Source organism: Pipistrellus hanaki (assembly GCF_964339955.1).
Source record: "Pipistrellus hanaki genome assembly, chromosome: 1".
In the NCBI taxonomy this organism is placed as follows: domain Eukaryota; kingdom Metazoa; phylum Chordata; class Mammalia; order Chiroptera; family Vespertilionidae; genus Pipistrellus; species Pipistrellus hanaki.
Genome location: NC_140503.1, coordinates 11,014,287 through 11,034,896, shown reverse-complemented (window position 1 = coordinate 11,034,896; position 20,610 = coordinate 11,014,287). Strand labels below are relative to the sequence as shown.

At 42.5% G+C, this 20,610-nt stretch overlaps 1 protein-coding gene across 1 annotated transcript in view; it reads left to right on the top strand.

Moving 5' to 3' along the window:
- Positions 1-9,840, top strand: part of TTC8 (tetratricopeptide repeat domain 8) — a 36,965-nt gene extending 27,125 nt beyond the window's left edge. The window contains exons 9-14 of the mRNA XM_084884246.1: positions 531-641; positions 4,010-4,149; positions 5,679-5,853; positions 6,127-6,249; positions 8,367-8,450; positions 9,230-9,840. Coding sequence (XP_084740372.1) covers positions 531-641; positions 4,010-4,149; positions 5,679-5,853; positions 6,127-6,249; positions 8,367-8,450; positions 9,230-9,346 — 750 coding nt within the window. The 3' untranslated portion in view covers positions 9,347-9,840. The remainder of the gene's footprint in view (positions 1-530; positions 642-4,009; positions 4,150-5,678; positions 5,854-6,126; positions 6,250-8,366; positions 8,451-9,229) is intronic.
- The last annotated feature ends 10,770 nt before the right edge of the window (positions 9,841-20,610 follow it).

Below are 20,610 nucleotides of genomic sequence, written 5' to 3'. Positions count from 1 at the left end.
ATGTGTGCTTATTTCCCTTATTGTCCGCCCCCCGCCACCCCTTGTTCATGCCCTCACTTGCTGCTGTCTGTGTCCATTGGTTATGCTAATATGCATGCATGCAAGCCTGAGGGTCCTTTTCCAAAACCACCGTGTCCACAAGCTCTCCCTGCTGCTCTTTCTCAGCGCCTGTTCCCAACTTTCTCCTGTGTCTTCAACTTCAGTCTCACAATTGATTCTTTTGGCCAACCTGTAGACATAGTCATGTCTTCTATCCTAAAAAGTGTTTCCCTTGATCCTTGTCTACTCACTGCTCAGTCTTTGTGACAATAAGCATTCACTCATTTATTCATTGAAGGAATAAATGAGTGAATGCTTCATATACAACCTGTGGAGATAAAATGATAACATCATTATTGGAAATCCTTCACAATTTTTACTATAATATATAGGAGATAATTTGTTACTAAGTAATTATGTAACAAATTGTCATAACAAATTCTATATTACTTTAAGAACTGTACTTTTACTGAAATGTATCTTGGTTTCAGGTTTACACCTCATTGGATCAACCTGTGACTGCTTTAAACCTTTTCAAACAAGGCTTAGAAAAGTTTCCAGGAGAAGTAACCCTACTTTGTGGAATTGCCAGGATCTACGAGGTGACATTCATAGTATTCAAAAAGTTGATGTAAACTTGAGGTCATATGCTTCTTAAGTAAGCCCATTGTCCTGTGGGGTCCTAGCAAGGAGAACAATTCATAAAACCAGGACTGCTGGCCTGTAGTTTACCAACAGAGTAAGAGATTTTAGTGGATGCATTTAGTAAAGCTGACTTTTTCTTAAGCAATATTTCAAACGTACATAAATGTATGGAGAATGGTATGAAATAGGGATTTAAATTAGTTTCTATAGCCGAAACCGGTTTGGCTCAATGGATAGAGCATCGGCTTGGGGACTGAAGGGTCCCGGGTTCGATTCCGGTCAAGGGCATGTACCTTGGTTGAGGGCATATCCTCACTAGGGGGTGTGCAAGAGGCAGCTGATCGATGACTCTCTCTCATCGATGTTTCTAACTCTCTATCTCTCTCCCTTCCTATCTGTACAAAATCAATAAAAATATATTTAAAAAAAATAAAAATAAATTAGTTTCTATAGCTTGCTTGTTGTCTCAGTACATTTATTGTACATTTATGGACCTTTTCCTAAGGTCTCAAATGTCACTATAATTTTTTTTCTATGTAGGGTAGACATGATTTGGGGCCTTCAATTCTGTTCTGTTGGTCTGTTTGTCTAAACTTATGCCAATATTATACCATCTTAATTACTGTGGTTTTATAAAACTTGCTATTTAGTAGGGCACTTTGTTCATCATTATCAGGACTTTGCTTACTTTTTATAAATTTTAGCAGTCATGTCAAATTCCATGAAAAGTCCCATTGAGATATCCTTCCTGCTGCCTAATTACTTTAGCTTTTCAATAATTCCCCAGACCTGTTCTTCACAATTGGTTATTCTTGGCCCTTTGCTCTCCTATATTGATTTTAGGACTGACTTGTCAAGAACCATTAAAAATAACTGCAGGGATAGTGATGGGACTTGAGTTGAATACAAGAGTGAGGGGGTGGGCTGGGCTGCTTCTCCCCCACTCTCAATATGTCTCCTTTCACTTTTATCTCTTTTATTTTACAGCACATATTTTTTAATTATCTCTTAAAGATGTTTTGTTGGGGGTCTCCCAAACCACCCTGAAGTTGGGTGATTTATTAGAAAGACCTTAAGAAAAGGGAAGAGGCACCTGGGGCAGAGTTCAGAGGAAAGCAGGCATGAGCTTCCAAGAGTCCTCCCCCTGTGGACTCACACAGGACACATCTCATTCTTTCAGCCCCAGGCTATGACCACGTGTACCAAGCAGTGTCTATCAGGGAAGCACATTGGAGACTTGGTGTACAAGGCTATTACTAGGGGCTGGTCATATAGGCACCCTCTGCCTATCACGTACCCAAATCCCAGACTCCCAAAAGTCAAGCACTGTTCAGCAAAAATGACATTGCTTGCACAGTGTAAGTGAGGTGAGCAGTTCTTATCATTTGGGAAAGTTTTATATCAGTGTAGGGAACTAGCAAAGTTCTGAGATGCTGCTCAGGGGCCAACCTTGTAAGCCAGCCTTTCCAGGAATAACAGTCTCAGACCTGCTAGTTAACTTTTTCTGCACAGATGTATTCCTGCATATAACTATGAATGGGATCCTTTTTTCTATTGTATTTTCTGTTTGATTATTTCTGGTTAGTAGGAATGCATTAATTTTTAAAAGTAGATTTGATACTAGCAACCTGGTTAAATACTCTTTAAGTTTTAATTCATTATCCACAGGTTCTCTTAAAATTTCTAAGTAATAAAATAATCATCACTACAAATAGTTTCATTTCTTCAATTATTTTACCAAACTAAAAAATATATTATTGTTTAGGACTTCGAATATAGTATTTAATAGAAGCACCTCTGTTCTCTTTTAAATGCCCTGAAATGCTAGTTACGATATTGTAAAAATTATTTTGTTAGAAAAAGTGGAAAATATTAATAGTTTCTATATCTGGGGAGTAGTATATGAATGATTTTTATTTTTGGTTTTACAGTTTCAGTATTTTCCAGATTTTTTGTAATGAACATGCATCACTTTAAAAAAAGAAAAACAGTAGTATTTTTGAATTGTCTGGAAAGGTGGTTTTTCTTTTTGAAATATAGTTTTGATAGACATGTAAATAGAGAACTTTGATCATTCCATAAAAATTTTCTATCTCTGTATCTCTACGTGTGTGACTCCACGTTGAACAGAATTTTGACCAAGAAGCTTGGGGAGGAGGAGAAATAAACTGGGCTGTGAACCCAGTGGCATTCGTGCATAGGGTTGCGATCCTTATGCTCTTGCACCTTCATGCTCTGCCTTCTCACATCCCAGTCCTTCTGCCGGTCTTCCTTAGGCAGGAAGTGCTGGCAGAGAGACCTAGAGAACGCGGGCACCTCTAGCCTGTGTTTGCTGGTCAGAGTTCCCTCCATGCCTCTGTGATGGTCACTGCTGCCATGCCTGCGATAGGGCGCAGGCCCTTTAACCAGCCACCTTCTTCCTTGCCCTGCTTCGCGGTGGCCAGGAGTTGGAGGAACCTATCCTGTTAAGAGTGCCCAGGGGAGGTTTGTGAGGAAAGGAGAATTTCACTTCACACTCAGAGGAAGGCAGATGAGAGAGGAAAGGTTTTCGTGGGGACAGGGCCATGCACACGTAGGGTGATGAGGACGAGGCCCAGACCTGAGCTGGTCGGGGGCAGCATTCCCCTTGAATCCATTCCCCTTGGCGCAGAGTTTGCGGCATGAAGATTTCCAGCGTGTCCTTTTTCTCTGGAGTGACAATGACTTTGGCGTTCACCAGTGAAGTTTGTCCTAGCACCGCAGCCTACGCTGCACGGGCCGGCAGAGATGTTTTGTATGAACAGCAAATGTGCTCAGGTCTCAGCCCCTCCCTCCACCCAGGCCTGTGCTCACGGCACCCTCTCCGCGGCCCTTCTGCATCAGCACCCTCCCGTCTCCTCACCCTGCTCTGTTTTTCTCTCCATCCCTTGGCCTTGCCCGACATCACATCACATGTGTGGTCATTTGTTGATCCTCTACCGGATGCAGCCTCCTTGAGGATAGCAACTTTATCTTTTTGGTTTATATTGTGTCCCCAGGGCCTAGAACAGTCTGGTAGGTTCTTAATAAATATTTACTGAATGAGAGAATGTAAACCAGTCAGAAAGTAATGACTTGGCAATATCAGTCAGTGATTGCTCTTCTGCCCTGACTGGTTTAGCTCAGTGGATAGCGTGTCAGCCTGCAGACTGAAGGGTCCCAGGAGGCAGCTGATCGATGTTTCTCTCTCATCGTTGTTTCTAGCTCTCTATCCCTCTCCCTTTCTCTCTGTAAAAAAAAAAAAAAAAAAAAAAATCAGTAAAAATATATTTTTAAAATTATTGTCTTCTATCTTGATGGCGAATAGGAAATGAACAATATCTCATCAGCCTCTGAATACTACAAAGAAGTTTTGAAACAGGACAACACTCACATGGAGGCCATTGCATGCACTGGGAGCAACCACTTTTACTCTGATCAACCAGAAGTCGCCCTCCGCTTCTACAGGTGAGCTCTCCCTTCAGTTTGTGAGACTCCTTTCCTGTGGAATATTGGTGAGACAGTAATAAAGAGGGAATGTAGATAAATAGTGGATAAGCCATGTCTCTATGAGACTAGAAACTCCCAACACCCAGATGTTTTGTGTTTTTTTAAAATATATTTTATTGATTTTTTACAGAAAGGAAGGAAGGGAGAGAGAGAGAGCTAGAAACATCGATGAGAGAGAAACATCGACCAGCTGCCTCCTGCACACCCCCTACTGGGGATGTGCCTCCAACCAAGGTACATGCCCTTGACCGGAATCAAACCTGGGACCTTTCAGTCTGCAGGCTGACGCTCTATTCACTGAGCCAAACCGGTTTCGGCCACCCAGGTGTTTTATGAGCATTAAAAGTGACCTCTCAAAATTTGGAAATGCACAGATATTTGGCACCTTGTAGAAACACACCCCAATAATCACCTGAGTGTTTAACCCTCTGGCATTGTACAAATTAGTCATTTTGTCATTAATCAGTTCTATGGCTGCTGGAAGCACCTCCCTCTCACCATCTCTGCCTTCGTTCAAACCTCTCTGTGTAATGTAACAACCTGGAAGCTGAGATGGGGGTGAGATTAGCAAAGAGAAGCAGCTCCCAGGTCCTGAGCCCCAATGGGGTCCTGAAACAGCATCCCCTGTTCTGTGAAGCATTGTCAACTTCTGTCCAAAAAATTTTTCAGTCTAAATGAATTCTGTTCTTTGGGTTTGTTTTTTTTTTTTTTTCCCCTCACAGACTTATTTTATCCCACAGCTTGTTTCTGATGAATTTTTAAATTTCGATTTCCTCTTCAGCCCTTAGGTAATATAAAAGGTGGTAACTGGCAACTGGCAAGAGTTCTTCCCAGATACATATAAGCGATAATATCGATGCTGTCTGTTCTCCTGCCCCTATGGGTTCCTCAGGGCAGCTGGGCTGGATTTCATCTGCTTATTTGAGCTCTTGTCCTTTGTCTATGGGATTAATGATGCTTAGAAGCAAATGGGCTTCCTGAGCTGTCGCGGTCTTGTCTTCCTCAATGGGAGCCCATTGGTTGGTAGATGCAGCTAAACTACAAAATACTCATCGCCAAAACCAGGACCCAACTCAGCTGAAAATGTGGAAGTAAATGCTAAACATCCTCAAATTAGATCAGGATGTTTAGGAGCTTACCTATGGGTACGAAAGCATTATGACGCAAAAATGTGTGGGTTTCACTTTACGTGACTATTTTTATCTTATTTTGATTCTCCAACCAAGCTTTTTGGAGGGGAAAAACTTAGATAAGTTGTCTGACTTTGCCTCTGGACACATTTCCCATAACGGGTACCATTCAAAAAGGCATGCTTCTGTATTTGCTTTAACATTTATTTTTTTTTCATTGACTGCAATACTTTTTACTTCTATTTGGGGGTGTTAAAATTATAAAATAAATTCACTTCTAACTTTGTAAAAAATGCATCTGTGTGAACATTTGTAAAGTTGGCCTGACGCCAAAATATGTCTTCTCTCCTCACACAGGCGCCTCCTGCAGATGGGGGTTTATAACTGCCAGCTCTTCAACAACCTGGGGCTCTGCTGCTTCTATGCCCAGCAGTACGACATGACCCTGACCTCATTCGAACGTGCCCTTTCTCTGGCTGAGAACGAAGAAGAGACGGCTGATGTCTGGTACAACCTGGGACATATAGCTGTGGTATGTCGTTCCTCTCAGACAACTTCTGTTGTAGAAAAGGTGGTGCAGCCTGAAGGCCTTTTCAGGAATAGTGAATCCAGGCTCGGCAACAGTCTTAGGTGGCAATGTAGAGACTTCTAAGCGTCACCACACTCCCTTTATATTCCCGAGTTAAATCCTCTCACGTACAATTCCCCGTTTGACTCCCATGATCGGCACTCTTGCTCAGACCGGAGGAGGTGGCGGGAGGAAGCGTGTGGGTCGGGTGGGCGGACACGCGTGTCTCTTTTGCAGGGAGTGGGAGACACGAGCCTGGCCCACCAGTGCTTCAGGCTGGCTCTGGTCAACAACAACCACCACGCCGAGGCCTACAACAACCTGGCCGTGCTGGAGATGCGGAAGGGCCACGTGGAACAGGTCAGCGCCCCGCCCTGCACAGCGGACAGGCCGCTGCCTCCCAGGAAAAGCTGTCCCGGCAGCACCTCCGCAGGCTGACATTTAACCGGGAGCTGGGTCTGAATCCCAGCCCGTCACACGTTAGTGATGTGACCTGGCACGAGTCACTAGCACCTGGTTTATCAGGACAGACCTGCAGCCCTAGTCTTCCCTGTCTCGGGGGAATGTTGCACCTTCACAGTCCCCACCCACCCGGGAGCTGCTCAAGCCAGAATCCTGGGGGCACCCTGGAGGCCTCTTGTTCGGACTGCCTCTCCTGCCACCCATGTCCCCAGCAGGGTCCCCAAGCCCTTGTCAGGCCGACCTCCAAGCCTCGTCCCGAACCCGGCCACCTTCCTCCCTTACCACACTCCCCCACCTGCTCTCACCTCCTGCCTGGACCAATACAAGAGTCTCCTGGCTGGTCTTTTTGTTTTCAAGTCAGCAAGTGAGTGTGCCTCTAAGACATCCTCCTCAGGACAGCCGCAGGGATTTTTAAACAGCAAACAAGGTTATTTTATTACTACTTCGCTGAGCATCCTTCAGCAACTTTCTCTTTTCATCGGAAATAAAACCTGGACTGAACACTTGGCCTAGGAGGCCCGAGGAACATGGCCTCTGGCTCCCTCTCAGACACACCTTTGCCACTGTGCAGCCCCCTCTTTCCACGGTTTCGCTTTCTTCGGTTTCAGTTACTCACGCTCAACCATGGTCCTAAAATGTAAAATGGGAAATTACAGGAATAACAACTTATGAGTCTTTTTTTTTTTTTAATTGATTTTTTACAGAGAGGAAGGGAGATAGTTAGAAACATCAATGAGTGAGAAACATCGATCATCTGTCTCCTGCAACCCCCCCACTGAGGGTACATGCCCTTGACTGGAATCGAACCTGGGACCCTTCAGTCCGCAAGCTGACACTCTATCCACTGAGCCAAACTGGTTTCGGCAACAACTTATGAGTCTTAAATTGAGCACCATCCTGAGTGCGATCCCTCTCCATCTTGCCCAGGGCGGGAATCATCCCTCTGTCCAGTTTATCCACGCTGCACATCAGTCACTGCACATCAGTCACTTAGCTGTCACAGTTATCAGATTGGTTATGAGAGAGAAAGAGGAGAGAGAGAGAGAGAGAGAGAGAGAGAGAGAGAGAGAGAGAGAGAGAGAAAGAGAGAGAGAGAAAGAGAGATGACATTTACATAATGTATATTGTCATAATTGTTCTATCTTACTAGTGTTGTTAATCTCTTATTGTGCCTAATTTATAAATTAAACTATCATCAATATGTATGTATAAGAAAAACAGAATGTGCAGGGTTTGGTACTATCCCTGGTTTCAGGCATCCATCCACTGGGGGTCTTGGAGCGTTTCCCCGTGGATGAGGGAGGACCACTGTACACCTTTCACACTGGCTTCTGGGCACGTTCGCTGCCTTGCTGCTCTGCAGACACGCAGGGACTGTCCTTACTTTAGGGCCTTCGGAGAGTTCTTGCAGATCCTGCAGGGACTTTTCTTTTCTTCACCGGGGTCTCAGCTTCGTCCCCTTTTTAGAAAGGCCATGTCGCACTTCATTGTCCAGGACACCTTCAGGCACTGGCAGCAGAGTAATAAACTGTTTGCTCACTGCCACCCAGAACAGAGTGTGGAGCTTTGACATTTTCTGTGGCATTTAGGTGTGTTTGTTGTATTAGAGAACAGATCATTAGGAGCCCACTAACTCAGTCAACAGCAACACATACTGGATTAACAAGACTTATTATTATTTTTTGCATTGAGAGGATTATATTTTGAGTTGTCATATTGAAATATAAACTTTAGAAGAATAGCGGTTCTCAAATAACTAAATCTATTCTAAGTTTTCAGTTCCCTTATTTTTTCCATATTTTGAAACATTTTAGTATTAATCTAGTTTTGGAAAATATAAGTAGTTATTAGAACATTAGTAAGTTGTATTTCATAAGGAATGTCATCTGTATTTATCGCATCATGTTTACTAAGGTCCTATCCTGGTTAAAGATTCTTTACAAAAAAAAAATCATAAATATAGTGCTACCATCTGCTCAGATACCTTTGGTTTTTCTTTTCTTTTCTTTCCACAGGCAAGAGCGCTGTTGCAAACTGCATCATCTTTAGCACCCCACTTGTATGAACCGCATTTTAATTTTGCAACAATCTCTGATAAGGTATTCTCTTTTTACAGCAACTTGGTTTTTAAAAAATACAGATAAATAAGGGCATTCTAACCATAACTTCCTGAAAGAAATGATTTTTTAAACACAATTATTATTTACACATATGTCTTCCCTTAAGGAACAGTGTAATAAACTTTAAAGAACGTTATCACCAAATATTGCCTAAACTTAATACCATTATGGGTTGCAGAAGAATTATTTTACATTTTAAGATATGACATTTAATCATTAAAAATATACTCATTAAGGAACTGCTGGGTTTGGGAAGGATTCAGTAATTGGCATGGAAATCTACACTAATGAAAGAGAAATTGACCATCCCTCCACTATGTCCACCAGCCTATCAGGAGTAAGTATGCAATTTAACCCCCCAAAAGATGGTGGTTAATTTGCATATGCAGGCACAGAGCGGAAGACTGAAGATAGCGGAGGAGGAGGCCAAGCTCTGCAGAAGGGAGTGAAGCGGCAGAGAAGGGAGGAAGCGAGGCAGTGGAGGAGGGAGCTTCACTCCTGCTGCAGGAAGCCCTATTCTTGCAGGAATCTTTCTGCAGTGGGCCTCTAGTCATTTATATAATTGTTTATTTTCCTTTTCTCGTCTTTTTTCAAGTCAGAATTGTTATCTAGGTGAAAGAATTCTAAATTCCAAATAGCATAATCAAGCAATTTACCCTTAGAAACCCCATTGAGTTTGGACTAGTGTGTCTTGTTTTGAATCCTTACTCATTTTTTGGGAAGTTTTATTCTGTGGTCTTATCCTGGTCTTTTTGCAGATTGGAGATCTACAGAGAAGCTATATTGCTGCTCGAAAGTCTGAGGCCGCATTTCCAGATCACGTGGACACCCAGCACTTAATTAAACAGCTAAAGCAGCACTTTGCTACGCTCTGATTGCTCCTGAGACCAAGTGTATTTTTGCGATGGGCGTTACATAAGGAAGGAAGTAGTGTGTTTATATACATGCGTAATTCCAATCTGTGCTTGATATTCGTGAAGATGACATGAGGGAGTTTAAACAAGTATGTAAATTGAAACTTGTATAATAACTTTGTAATATTACAAAAGCAGGATTTCAGCATTTGTAAGTAGATCATGAAGCCTTCTCCCACATTATATAGTGGATGTTTATAATGCTTATAAAATGTTTTCATGAATTTCCTCAAAGTTTTATTAATGCACATTTTTACTGTTCTTAAGCTTGCCATTAGCTATCATGTAGCTAAAGAGGTCTGAAATTTGCCTTTAAAATTACACTTTTGTGGCTAAAAAGTGTGTACATTTACCCTTATTAGAGATTTCTTTAAAGTATTTATCAGATACTTTGTGAGAGACTCTACCTTTTCTTATACATTATGCTTTAAAATAAACCAGTGTGTAAAACACCATGGTTCTGTTATTTTTCATGAGATCTTATTTCAGGGAGCTCAGATAAAAACACTTTCGGAAGTCAGTATTCTTAGAAATCAAGTCATCATTTTCATTTTATTTGAAATAATGCACCACCAAGTTGGTTTTGTTCCTGAGAAGCTATTTTTGGGCTGTCACACTGTTGGTGTCAGAACATGAGGGTTAGAAATGGGGTCACAGGCCAGGAGTCCCACCTGTGCTCAGCCCTGGAAGGTCAGGCCAGGTCCCCGTTCTGTGCCTCGTAAATCCTGGACAGGCCCCGAACTGGAATAGAGGAGCTCTTCTTAAAGTGTTTGTTCAAGGTCGTGCGTCAAGGGGACAGGGACACTCCATTTTGGATTTTGGAATCTGTCCATGTAGTTTTCATTTCTTAACTACATGAAAACCGTTTTATGATAATAGATGCTTATTCCTTTCTCTTCAGATCTGTGTAAATAGTACTGCCTAGCTGACAGAACAAGACCATGTGAATTCAAGGCATTATAGATTGTTAGAGGCTGGAAGTAACTTCCGAGAGTACGTGGAGAGTGTCTTCAAGGGGCACAGGAAGGAAGCAGGGGCTGGGGCTGCACAGCGGCCGGTGGTACGGCCATGATGGAGCCACAGTCCTGACCCTGAGTTTTAGGCTTTAACCTTTCCTTCTTCTGCAGAGCTTGCGAGTGCTGGTTTAGCTCATGAGAATTTCCTCTAGCCCTAGTACTGTACTTAGTATTTAGATTGACATTTTACAATGTGAACCGTTTTCTCAGTTAATTTAAAAGAAGTGCTAATAACTGGCTAACACTTACTGAGGGTGTGTGTGCACCCGGCACTGTTCTATAAGCACTTGATGTGATTATTTCATCTAATTCCCACTGCAGTCCTGGGAGGTGCTGCTCCTCCCATTCTACTTGTGACAAAAATGAGGCACCAGTCAGGCCGCTGGCCCAAGGTCAAACAGTTACAGGTGGCAGAGCTGAGAGGTAAATACAGGCATGGTGGCCCCTGAGTATGTGCTCCTAACCACTCTCTTAAGTCACTTTGCAGTGTTTCTCCTGTAAATAGCTATGATCACTTAAAATGAACATCATATGCATCGGGAAAAGCAAATAATAAGGGAATATTCACACAACAAAAAGTACATGAGTCAGTATACCTAAGGTGACATAGAGATATTTTTGTCCTGGCTTTATGCTAATTCAATGTGAACGCCAGTGCAAAGGGTGAGTCAGGATGGCTGAAGGCAGAATGATGACCTAACACTGCGTCAGGAGCTATATACATCTTGGTAACAAAATTATTTCTGAACTGCGTCAGTTCTGGCTTCTGTGCCCACATTCATATAGAAGGAAGGTGAACAATGGTCTTCCATCATGGCTAAAAAGGTATTCAGCCCATATACAAACTGTTCAACCAAAATTAACATCATTGAGCTTCCAGCTGATGAAAATGAGATATGGCAAGAAGGCTGCCCACACTGAATAGCTGCTGAGGTTAGAAGTTCTTCCTTTGCAAATGTATCACATCTGAACTAGTCCCCTATGGTACTAATTATTGTTACATTTCCAATCCCAGAGCCAGTGCACCCTTCAGGATATAATGTATGGCTTAGAGATAGGAAAATTGATAAAAAGACACGTCACTATCCTTTTAATGCAGTTTCCACCACCAATTCTTTATTAACATGAAGGATTTCTTGTCAAGAGATTTTAGCTGGGACGGAGTTTAAGCATTCAGAAAAAACACAAAGATTTTTAGAAATACTGTGGAAGGACTCAAACCTTGGACTATAATGAACCCAGAAATTGAGCTCAGGTAAAAGGTCATAACCAAATGGTTATAAATTCTAGGGAACAGGTTAATTGGAATAATCCTTGGGTATGTTCTAGAGTTCCAAAATGGTTATCTAGCCTCAGATATTAGTAGGGGAGGGTGAGATTTATTTAGCAATTTGAAAATAACTGCAGTTTTATATTCTTCCATGTAGATGGCATTAGTCCTATTTTTTGGCTGGCAAATACAACATTTTTTAGAGATGCTGGCATTTTACTTCTTGATTTAAAGCCATATTCTTGATATTAAAGAATAAAGATTATAATCACTGGGGACTATAGTATTCTTTGCAGTATGATCCTTTCCCTTACCTGAATCCTGACTAATGAGGAGTAATTGGTTGGTAAAATGTCAATGATAGAAACTCTTGGAGAAAGCAACCACATTATCTTAGGGAGGAAAAGGCCAGACCTCGGCAGATTTTAGGGAGAAAAATTTTCCCTTTTTAAATCGGAGAAAAGATAGACCCTCACTCAAGTTCAATGGGATCTAGAACTTCACACTGTCACTGCCCACCCCCGCCTGCCTCACACCTGCTCTGATCTAATAACTTCAATTTCTTTCTCTACTAGATTCTCTCTCCCTCACCTTCTCTCTGAATAACAGTTCTAAAGCTTCCCTCTTTCTAGTACTCCCTTCATTATGGAAACTGCTCTCATTAAGGTCGCTAATTACTCCCAATGAGCAAATCCAGAGGTGCTTTTTAAAAAAACACCCCTTTTAAAAATATATTATTCATATACCATACCATTCTCTTTAGTACCATTCAATGATTCTTAATATATTCACAGCTGAGCAGCCATCACTGTAATTAATTTTAAAACATTTTCACCATCCCCAAAGAAACCTCATATCCATTAGCAGATTCTATTGAATGTGTAGATCTGTTGGGGGAATTTTGCCATCTTAATATTAAGTGTGTTTATGAACATGGGATGTCTCGGTGGTTCATTTTTAGTCTATATCTCACTTGACCTTTCATAGCATTTGCATGGCTCACTCTCTTGAAGTTCTCTTCTCCTTTGACTTCTTTTGTGCCTTACTTTTCTGGGTTCTCCTCCCACTTTTCAGAGCACCCCTCAATCTCATGAAAGACTCTAAATTGCCCAATAGGTTAATTCTTTTTCTTTTGTTCATCCTTTAAATCTTGTTGTTAGGGTTCCAAAGGAGTGCAAGGGAGGACTCACAAAGGCACATGAGGAAACTTCGGGGTAATGGATATGTTCGTTATCTCAGTTACAGTAGTGGCTGCATTAGTCTATACATATTGCAATCTCATCCCATTTTACACTTTAAATATATACAGTTTGTTGTATGTCAATTATACTTCAATGAAACCTTTTTAACAAAAATCTTATAGAATTCTACATTTAAAAAAATATGTTTTATTTATTTATTTTATAGAGAGGAAGGGAGAGTTAGAAACATCGATGAGAAACATCAATCAGCTGCCTCCTGCACACCCCCTGCTGTGCCCACAACCAAGGTACATGCCCTTGACTAGAATCGAACCTGGGACCCTTCAGTCCACAGGCCAACACTCTATCCACTGAACCAAACCAATTAGGGCAGAATTCTACATTCTTACAACAAAGCAGTTTCACAGTAGATTATACTTCAACAGACTTGAGTTAAGCAAATACAGTTAACTGAAGTGCCATGCTATTTTTACAGACACTGTTTAAGTGCTATAACAGTTTAGGAGCTCTACAGATGTTTTTTTAAGAACAAGCATTGAGAGCAGATGAGAGAAATTACTGGATGAAGTGTCTTACTTCGGAAAAGCAGTGTGATTTTTGACAACCTGAGGGGAGAGATGGGCTATGGCAGTGGTTGGCAAACTGTGGCTTGAGAGCCACATGTGGCTTGTGAGATGCAGTTTGTTGCTCTGTTGACTAATGAGTTTGCCGACCACTGGGCTATGGAGAGACATCCCAGGCAAGGCTCCTGGGTCAACATATTTGGGGGCCACTAGAGTATGCATTTGGTGGATGGGCATTGGGCAACAGCAGCTAGAGAGGTCTGGCCATGACAGCTAAATCTGGAGACTCAGGAAGGACTGAAATGTAGGTTTTTGAGTTCCAAGTTCAGGGGTTTAAGCTTTACCTGAGGATGGAAGAGGAAGCAGGTATTTTGTAAGAATCATTCTGAAGGCGATGTTCAGGGTCAATGGGAGAATATAAAGCTGAATATAGATTGCAAATAAAGTTTTCTAGGAAAATGAGTGCATTTACAATAGCTATTAAATAAAAATTTCTCAACAGCATAGCATATGCAACCAATCAGATAGTTCATGCCATGCTTCTGCTTGGTTACACCCTTTTCTCTTTCCCATCTGTGCTAAAAAAAAAAATCCTAAAATGTGCCCGGATGTCTCCGCTCATGCAAAGAACACTGGATGTCACAGATGGTGCCTCGGTAATTATGGGTTGCAACAAATAGTTTTCTTAACAAGATTGTTGTCTTTTTACAAAGGCAGGGCTACTAGTTATGTAATATTTCTATATTTCACAGGAATTTGGGGGAAAGAAAAACATTAATACTTATTCAGTTTTCTCCACTTTAAGATTTGCTGCATTGGAATTCATGTCTGAGGGGAGGCTGTGATGAGAACCACTTTGCTAGATGGCTTCTAAGAACACTTTCACCTCTAACGTCCTCTAACATCCTCAAAAGGCAGCAACTATTGAAGCTCCCTCAAAAGGAATAAGTAACATAAATAGCCCATATCTACCAAAGAATCTATCTTTACAATTTGAGTGGAGGTGTACAGTACAGTGCCAGTGGGAAGTGTCCCAGGTTCCTTAAGACAGTGGGCTTTGAAGTGAAGGATGCAGGCCACCTTTTGAGACCCTGGTGAAAAACTGAAGAACAGAGGTGAGGAGTGAGAACAGCCTAATAATAAGTAATTATGAAGTATCAAGCACCTGCTGCTTGTAATCTTCAAAACCCCACAAGGTAACTATTAGGAATCCCAATTGTTCTGGTGATGACTTCAGAAAAGTTACATCACCGGCACAAGGTCACCCAGATAGTGAAATCTGCATCTTGGTGTGCTGTCTTTTTTTTTTTTTTTTTTTTTTTTTTAATATATTTTATTGATTTTTCACAGAGAGGAAGAGAGAGGAATAGAGAGTTAGAAACATCAATGAGAGAGAAACATCCATCAGCTGTCTCTTGCACACCCCCTACTGGGGATGTGCCCGCAACCAGGGTACATGCCCTTGACTGGAATCGAACCTGGGACTTTCCAGTCCGCAGGCCAACGCTCTATCCACTGAGCCAAACCGATTTCGGCTGGTGTGCTATCTTTTCCAGCCACTTAACAACAAGTGGCTGGAAAAAGTTACATCACCGGCACAAGATCAACCAAATAGTAAAATCTGCATCTTGGTGTGCTGTCTTTTTTATTTTATTTTTTTATTTTATTTTATTGATTTTTTTTACATTTTTAAAGCAAAAGTAGATGAGGGGGTCAGCATCACAGGTTAGATAAACACTGAGACGCCACAGAGAACAAATGTTTCACGAATGACGATATGTGCCTCTTCAGAAGGACCCTGACAGTTCCTTGAGTTGTACCGGTCACAAGGTACATGCTTCCATGATCTCTGATTCTCTCAGCAGCTCAGTGGGCCCAGCAGTCTAGCAATCTGTGTCCCCACCTTGAAGATGAGAAAAGCAGAATTCAGGGCGGTAACAGGATCCACCACGGCCACACAGCTGGTGAGAGACAGATTGGGGAGGTAAACACATCTGCTCCCTATAACAGCAGTACCTCTCTACTTGCCCGACCAGGCAGCCTGTTAATGATTCAGAGACTAAACAGAAGGCCAAACTAAATGTCTTAAACTTCCCAGGCCAGAGTGATTGGAAACACAGTCACTTCAAACAGTACCAAGCCTGTCTCAGGTACATTTCACCAGGTAAATATTTTTATTGACTTCAGAGAGGAAGGGAGAGGGAGAGAGAGAGAAACATCAATGATGAGAAAGAATCTTTGATCGGCTGCTTCCTGCATGCCACACTGGTTATTGAGGTGCAACTCATGAGCATATGCCTGACCAGCAATCGAATCACTACCTCTTGGTTCCTGGGTAGACACTCAAATGCTGAGCCACACTGGCCAGGCCAGAGGCCCTATTTTGGTTGCATAGCTTATGATAGGGTTTCAAACAGAAAACAACTTCTGAAGAACTTCGATAGAAAAGAACACGTGTTCTTAATACTGACTTCCCAGAACAAGGCTTCTCCTCCCTCTTCCTCTCCCTCCTCTTCTGTTTCATGGGAGAGGGTTTCAGAGGGCAGAGGCTCAGATAAAAGCCACGCACCTGGGGATGCACAGGGTCCTCTTGAGGGTGAGTCTTTCGAGGAGATACTCCCCCAGCCTAGGAGCCAGGGGCCTGCAGAGGTGTCAGGTGTCGCCCATCTTCTTGATGACTTTCTACTCCTCACCCAGGAAGTGATTCTCTCAGAAGTCACAGAGCTGAGGGTCTGCGCGGGTAGAACCTGGGGCATGCAGCTCCCAAGGGGCCTGGTTCAGGTTCCTCTCCAAGGCCAGGGCGGCTTCCATGGCCTCTTGAGTTTTGCCCACTTATCCTGGGAAGGCTTCAGCTCATCCTGGAAGAGAATGCGGCCACCGGCCTTGGTTTGCAACTTTAAGAGATGCTCCGTGTCCTCGCTCTTTTCCATCAACTGGTGGAAGAAGTGGCCCCCACCCTCCAGACCACAAGGTCCAGGTCAAAATAGAAGCCGAGAGAGGTGGGTGTGGGAGGCCTGCAGATGCAGGTCGGGCAGGGGGTTGACCACAAATTCCACCTCAGTGGAATAATTCTGATGAATTTGGGAGCTCATGGTGTTCAGCAATAAGGAGTTAAGGTAGGAAAAACAAAAACAAAAACAAAACCCATGTGTTGGCTGGTCCCAAAGATGCTTCTGAAGGTGGTGACTAGATAAGACGCAGGAGAGTGGCCAGAGTCGGGAAGAAGGGGCATCCCTGGATCAGCTTTTTTGCTTCTTATCCATGAGGTTCATGAGCAAGCAGCTTTCTCAGGCCCTAAGTGATGCCACTGGCTGAGCTGGTGAGGGGAATGAGCCAGGAAAATCTGAGTCCGGGTCAAGAAAGCCACTGTCAGCACATTTGATGGTGAAGTCTCCTGATTTCCCTCTCTTTAAAACAGCCATGTGGATCTTTCCATTAACCTCAAAGCAAGTCTGTATTTGTTGTCCTAATTTTATTTTTTATTGAGTTTACTGGTGGTGACACTGCTTCACAAAATTATACAGGTTTCAGGTGCACACTTCTACAACACATCATCTGTACGCTGTTCTGTGTGTTCACCACCCCAAGTCAAGTCTCCGTCATCATCATCTAGCCCCCCAACCCCCATACACTCCTCCCTTGCCCCAAAGTCTGTATTGTTTTCATAGAAAAGTAGTATATTCCTCATATCTTTACATAAAGCAGCTGTTCTGAGACTAAGGTCTGTGTAAGGCCTGTGGTTTCCCCAGCAGTGTGCACATCTCTCCTTCCACTTCTCAGCTCCAGGTGGAAGAATTAAGTGGGTGAAGTTTGCCTTGTTTAGTGCCTTCCTCTCCCCGCCCCCTTCACCTTTCCCTGGACTCGGGCTCAGAGGCCTTCCCTGCCTGGCTCAGCTGCATCTCCTGTCAGGACCTTTGGGTCTCTTCTCCAAAAGTTGCTGGCTCTGGGATTTCTTCCCTCAAGATCCCACCAAATCATTGTCCAATGTGGACAGTTTTATGTTTCTTCCTTCTCAGTAAAATATGTGTCCTTTTTCACGGGTTTGCAGGCCTCATGGCAGACTTACAAGGCAGATATCTGGGAACAAGAGGAGCTTCTCAGCACCCTAGCTCCTATCATGGAAGTAGCCTCCTTGGCAGGGACGCTGCTCCTGAAATCCCAAAGGCATGAGGGTGGCTGGGGAAGCCACAGCAGAAAGCGGGAACATTCTAGATCCTGTTTATTCAAATAGCTTTTCTGGGCTCTCACTATGGTCTTGCTTGGAGCTGTACGCGGTGCAATTTAATTTTCAAATCCAATGGGGGGATGTGCCAATGACAGTGGGATTCAAGGAAAGGTTGACCTGAGCCCAGGTTGGTCTCTAGGTTCCTAAGAGACCAGAAATGGCAGCTGTGCTTATTTTATCCATCGCTCATTGAGGTTTCAATCCGTGTCTAGCATGTCCTGTTAAAATTCTCAGGACCTACTCTCCCGTGATTAGAAGTGGTAATTACATTTTCAAAGCTGTAAACTCAACACAATGGCATTGGAGAGGTTGTGGGAGGGAAAAGTCAGTGTTTGGAGACACTTTTCACGCTGGTGTTGCTCACACATCCATTTCTGCCCACATGGTGCCATACAGATTGCACCTTAGGGGTTCTGTGGGGTGTGTACTCTGTGTATCTCTGTGTGTGTGTGGTGGGTGTGTGTGTGTAGGTGTATATATGGTGGAGGACATCATATGCTTTTTTTTTTTTTTAATTGCAAGTTAATATGATCCTGAAAGTTGTTATATACTCTGTTTCCCCGAAAATAAAACAGTGTCTTATATTAATTTTTGCTCCCAAAGATATGCTAGGTCTTATTTTCAGGGGATGTCTTATTTTTCCATGAAGAAGAATACGGTACACATTTATTGTTAAATGAAAATAAAGGAAATTTATTACCTGTATATGGTACGGTAGTACGGTAGTTGTCAACACAAACCAGACAAGCTGTGAATCCTACAGTATCAAGAATTTACTCATTTATTCAATGACAATCATGTCATCATCTTCTGAAACATCATCATAACAATCCAATTCCTAAATTTCCTGGTGAATTTATTGTGACTCCATTTCTTTCAGAATCAGTGGACCAAATCTCTCATGTTTAGCCTAGGGGGTCCTTATTTTCGGGGGGATGCCTTATATTTCACTCAGAAGGAAACCTGTAAGTAGGTCTTATTTTCAGGGAAACATGGTAGATACCACTTGGGAAATAAAAATCTTCTAGTATTTGTTTTGAATATAGAGACAATCTGTACATCTATGTGGTCTCAGATTAGCTGCATCAACGTACCACGTGGAATAGACATTAACTCTCTTGGAAGTATCTGCTCCCTAACCACAGACACCGTTTAAGCAACATCTTCCTGCCCCTCTCCCCCCACCTCCTGCCAAGTGGAACCAGGAGGAGCAAATTTCTTGGCTCTGTAGCCCTAACCAGGTTCTTTCCTGGTAATGTGCACTAGGGCTGAAGGGTACAGAGGAGTCACAGTGACCTGGAAGAGACTGAGAGAACATTCTCCTTAGCTTCTCTCTACTGACTTGGAGGTGTTACAACCTCTTCCTGTGTCCTTTGGTAGTTATTCTTCACATTAAGGAGCATACACAATTTAAGTCTATATTTAATTTAATCTTTCCACCCTTTTCCTGCATGATTAAAACCCTTCAATCTTATATGTTATGTGTCCAGTACTTTAGCTCTCAATACAGTCCTCTGTTACTTTTATCAACGACACTTGTTTAGATTTCCCTATATGGACCACCAATTTCTTTGTTCACCATTCTTCTTGAGACTAGTGACATCGGGTTATAGAATCTCTGAGGGACTTACCTTGCAATGATTGATATGTGTTCTGTATACATAAAATGTATGTTCTCTATATAAGATACCAGATTTCTCTTTCTAGTATACAAATAACTTGGTTTATTCTATTATTCAATTTGTCTATGACCTCACTGCCTTTTTATTGAATTTGTCAGATTCTTGAAAACATCCTAACAGACCATCTCACAGGGTTTTGGATTTGGGAATCACATAAAATTCTGGGTGCATACACATCAGACTTCTAGCTCAGTGCTTTACTATGGAGTCTGTGTGAGCTTGATCTTCTCTTCTCTTTCCCTAATAATGATCTAAGGCTTTGATGACCGATGACATCATGGTATAAAGTCCAGACAATATTTTCATACCTAATATAATGGGGGGGAGGGTCCTACAGTGTTGAAAGGTCTAAAATCAAGCTCTCCTCAGGGCTATGCTCCATCTCAAAGCCTCTCTCTTCCTAGGTGGCTGGCAGTCCTTGGCATCCCTTGATATGTAGCTGCATCCCTCCAGTGTCTGTCTTTGTTGTCATATGGCTTCCTTCCCGGTGTGTCTGTCCTCTTCTAAGGACACCATTCATTGGGCTAATATGATATGACCTCACTCTAAAATAGTGGTTCTTAACCTTTCTAATGCCGCGACCCTTTAATACAGTTCATCATGTTGTGGTGACCATCAACCCACAGGTTGAGAACTGCTAGCAGGGTCGCCTAAGACTATTGGAAACCACAGATATTTATGTGATGATTCATTAACAGAAGCAAAATTACAGTTATGAAGTAGCAATGAAAATAATTTTATGGTTGGGGGTGACCACAACATGAGGAACTGTATTAAAGAGTCGTGGCATTAGAAAGGATGAGAGCCACTGCTCTAAAACAATGTGACCTCATTTTAATTGATTACACCTGCAAAGACCCGATTTCCAAATAAGGTCATATTCTGTGGTTCTAGGTGGACAAGATTATTTGGAGGACACTGTTCAGCCCACTACCACAGTATGAATGATAATGAACTAATTTTCTGAATGAAGTCTGTCACTTTCCATCCCCTTGACGGGGACTAGCCCTCCCTGAAAGAAGATTTTAAAGTAATCTTGGGAGTAAAAGTCTTGGTAGGCTGTGTAGGGTAAGAATGCCGCTGTAGGCACATGTGTGGGCCATGACAGGGCAGAAGTTCTGATAAAAGAGGGTCTGGTGTTGCCTATCAATCCCACCTGCACACCCTGCAGGGCTGGAAAAATGAGCCTCCTCCTCCCCATCTGTTTTATATTCTTGTTAAAGAGCTCTGACTCAGAGGAAGACTGCACTGCCAGCCAGGGACCTTG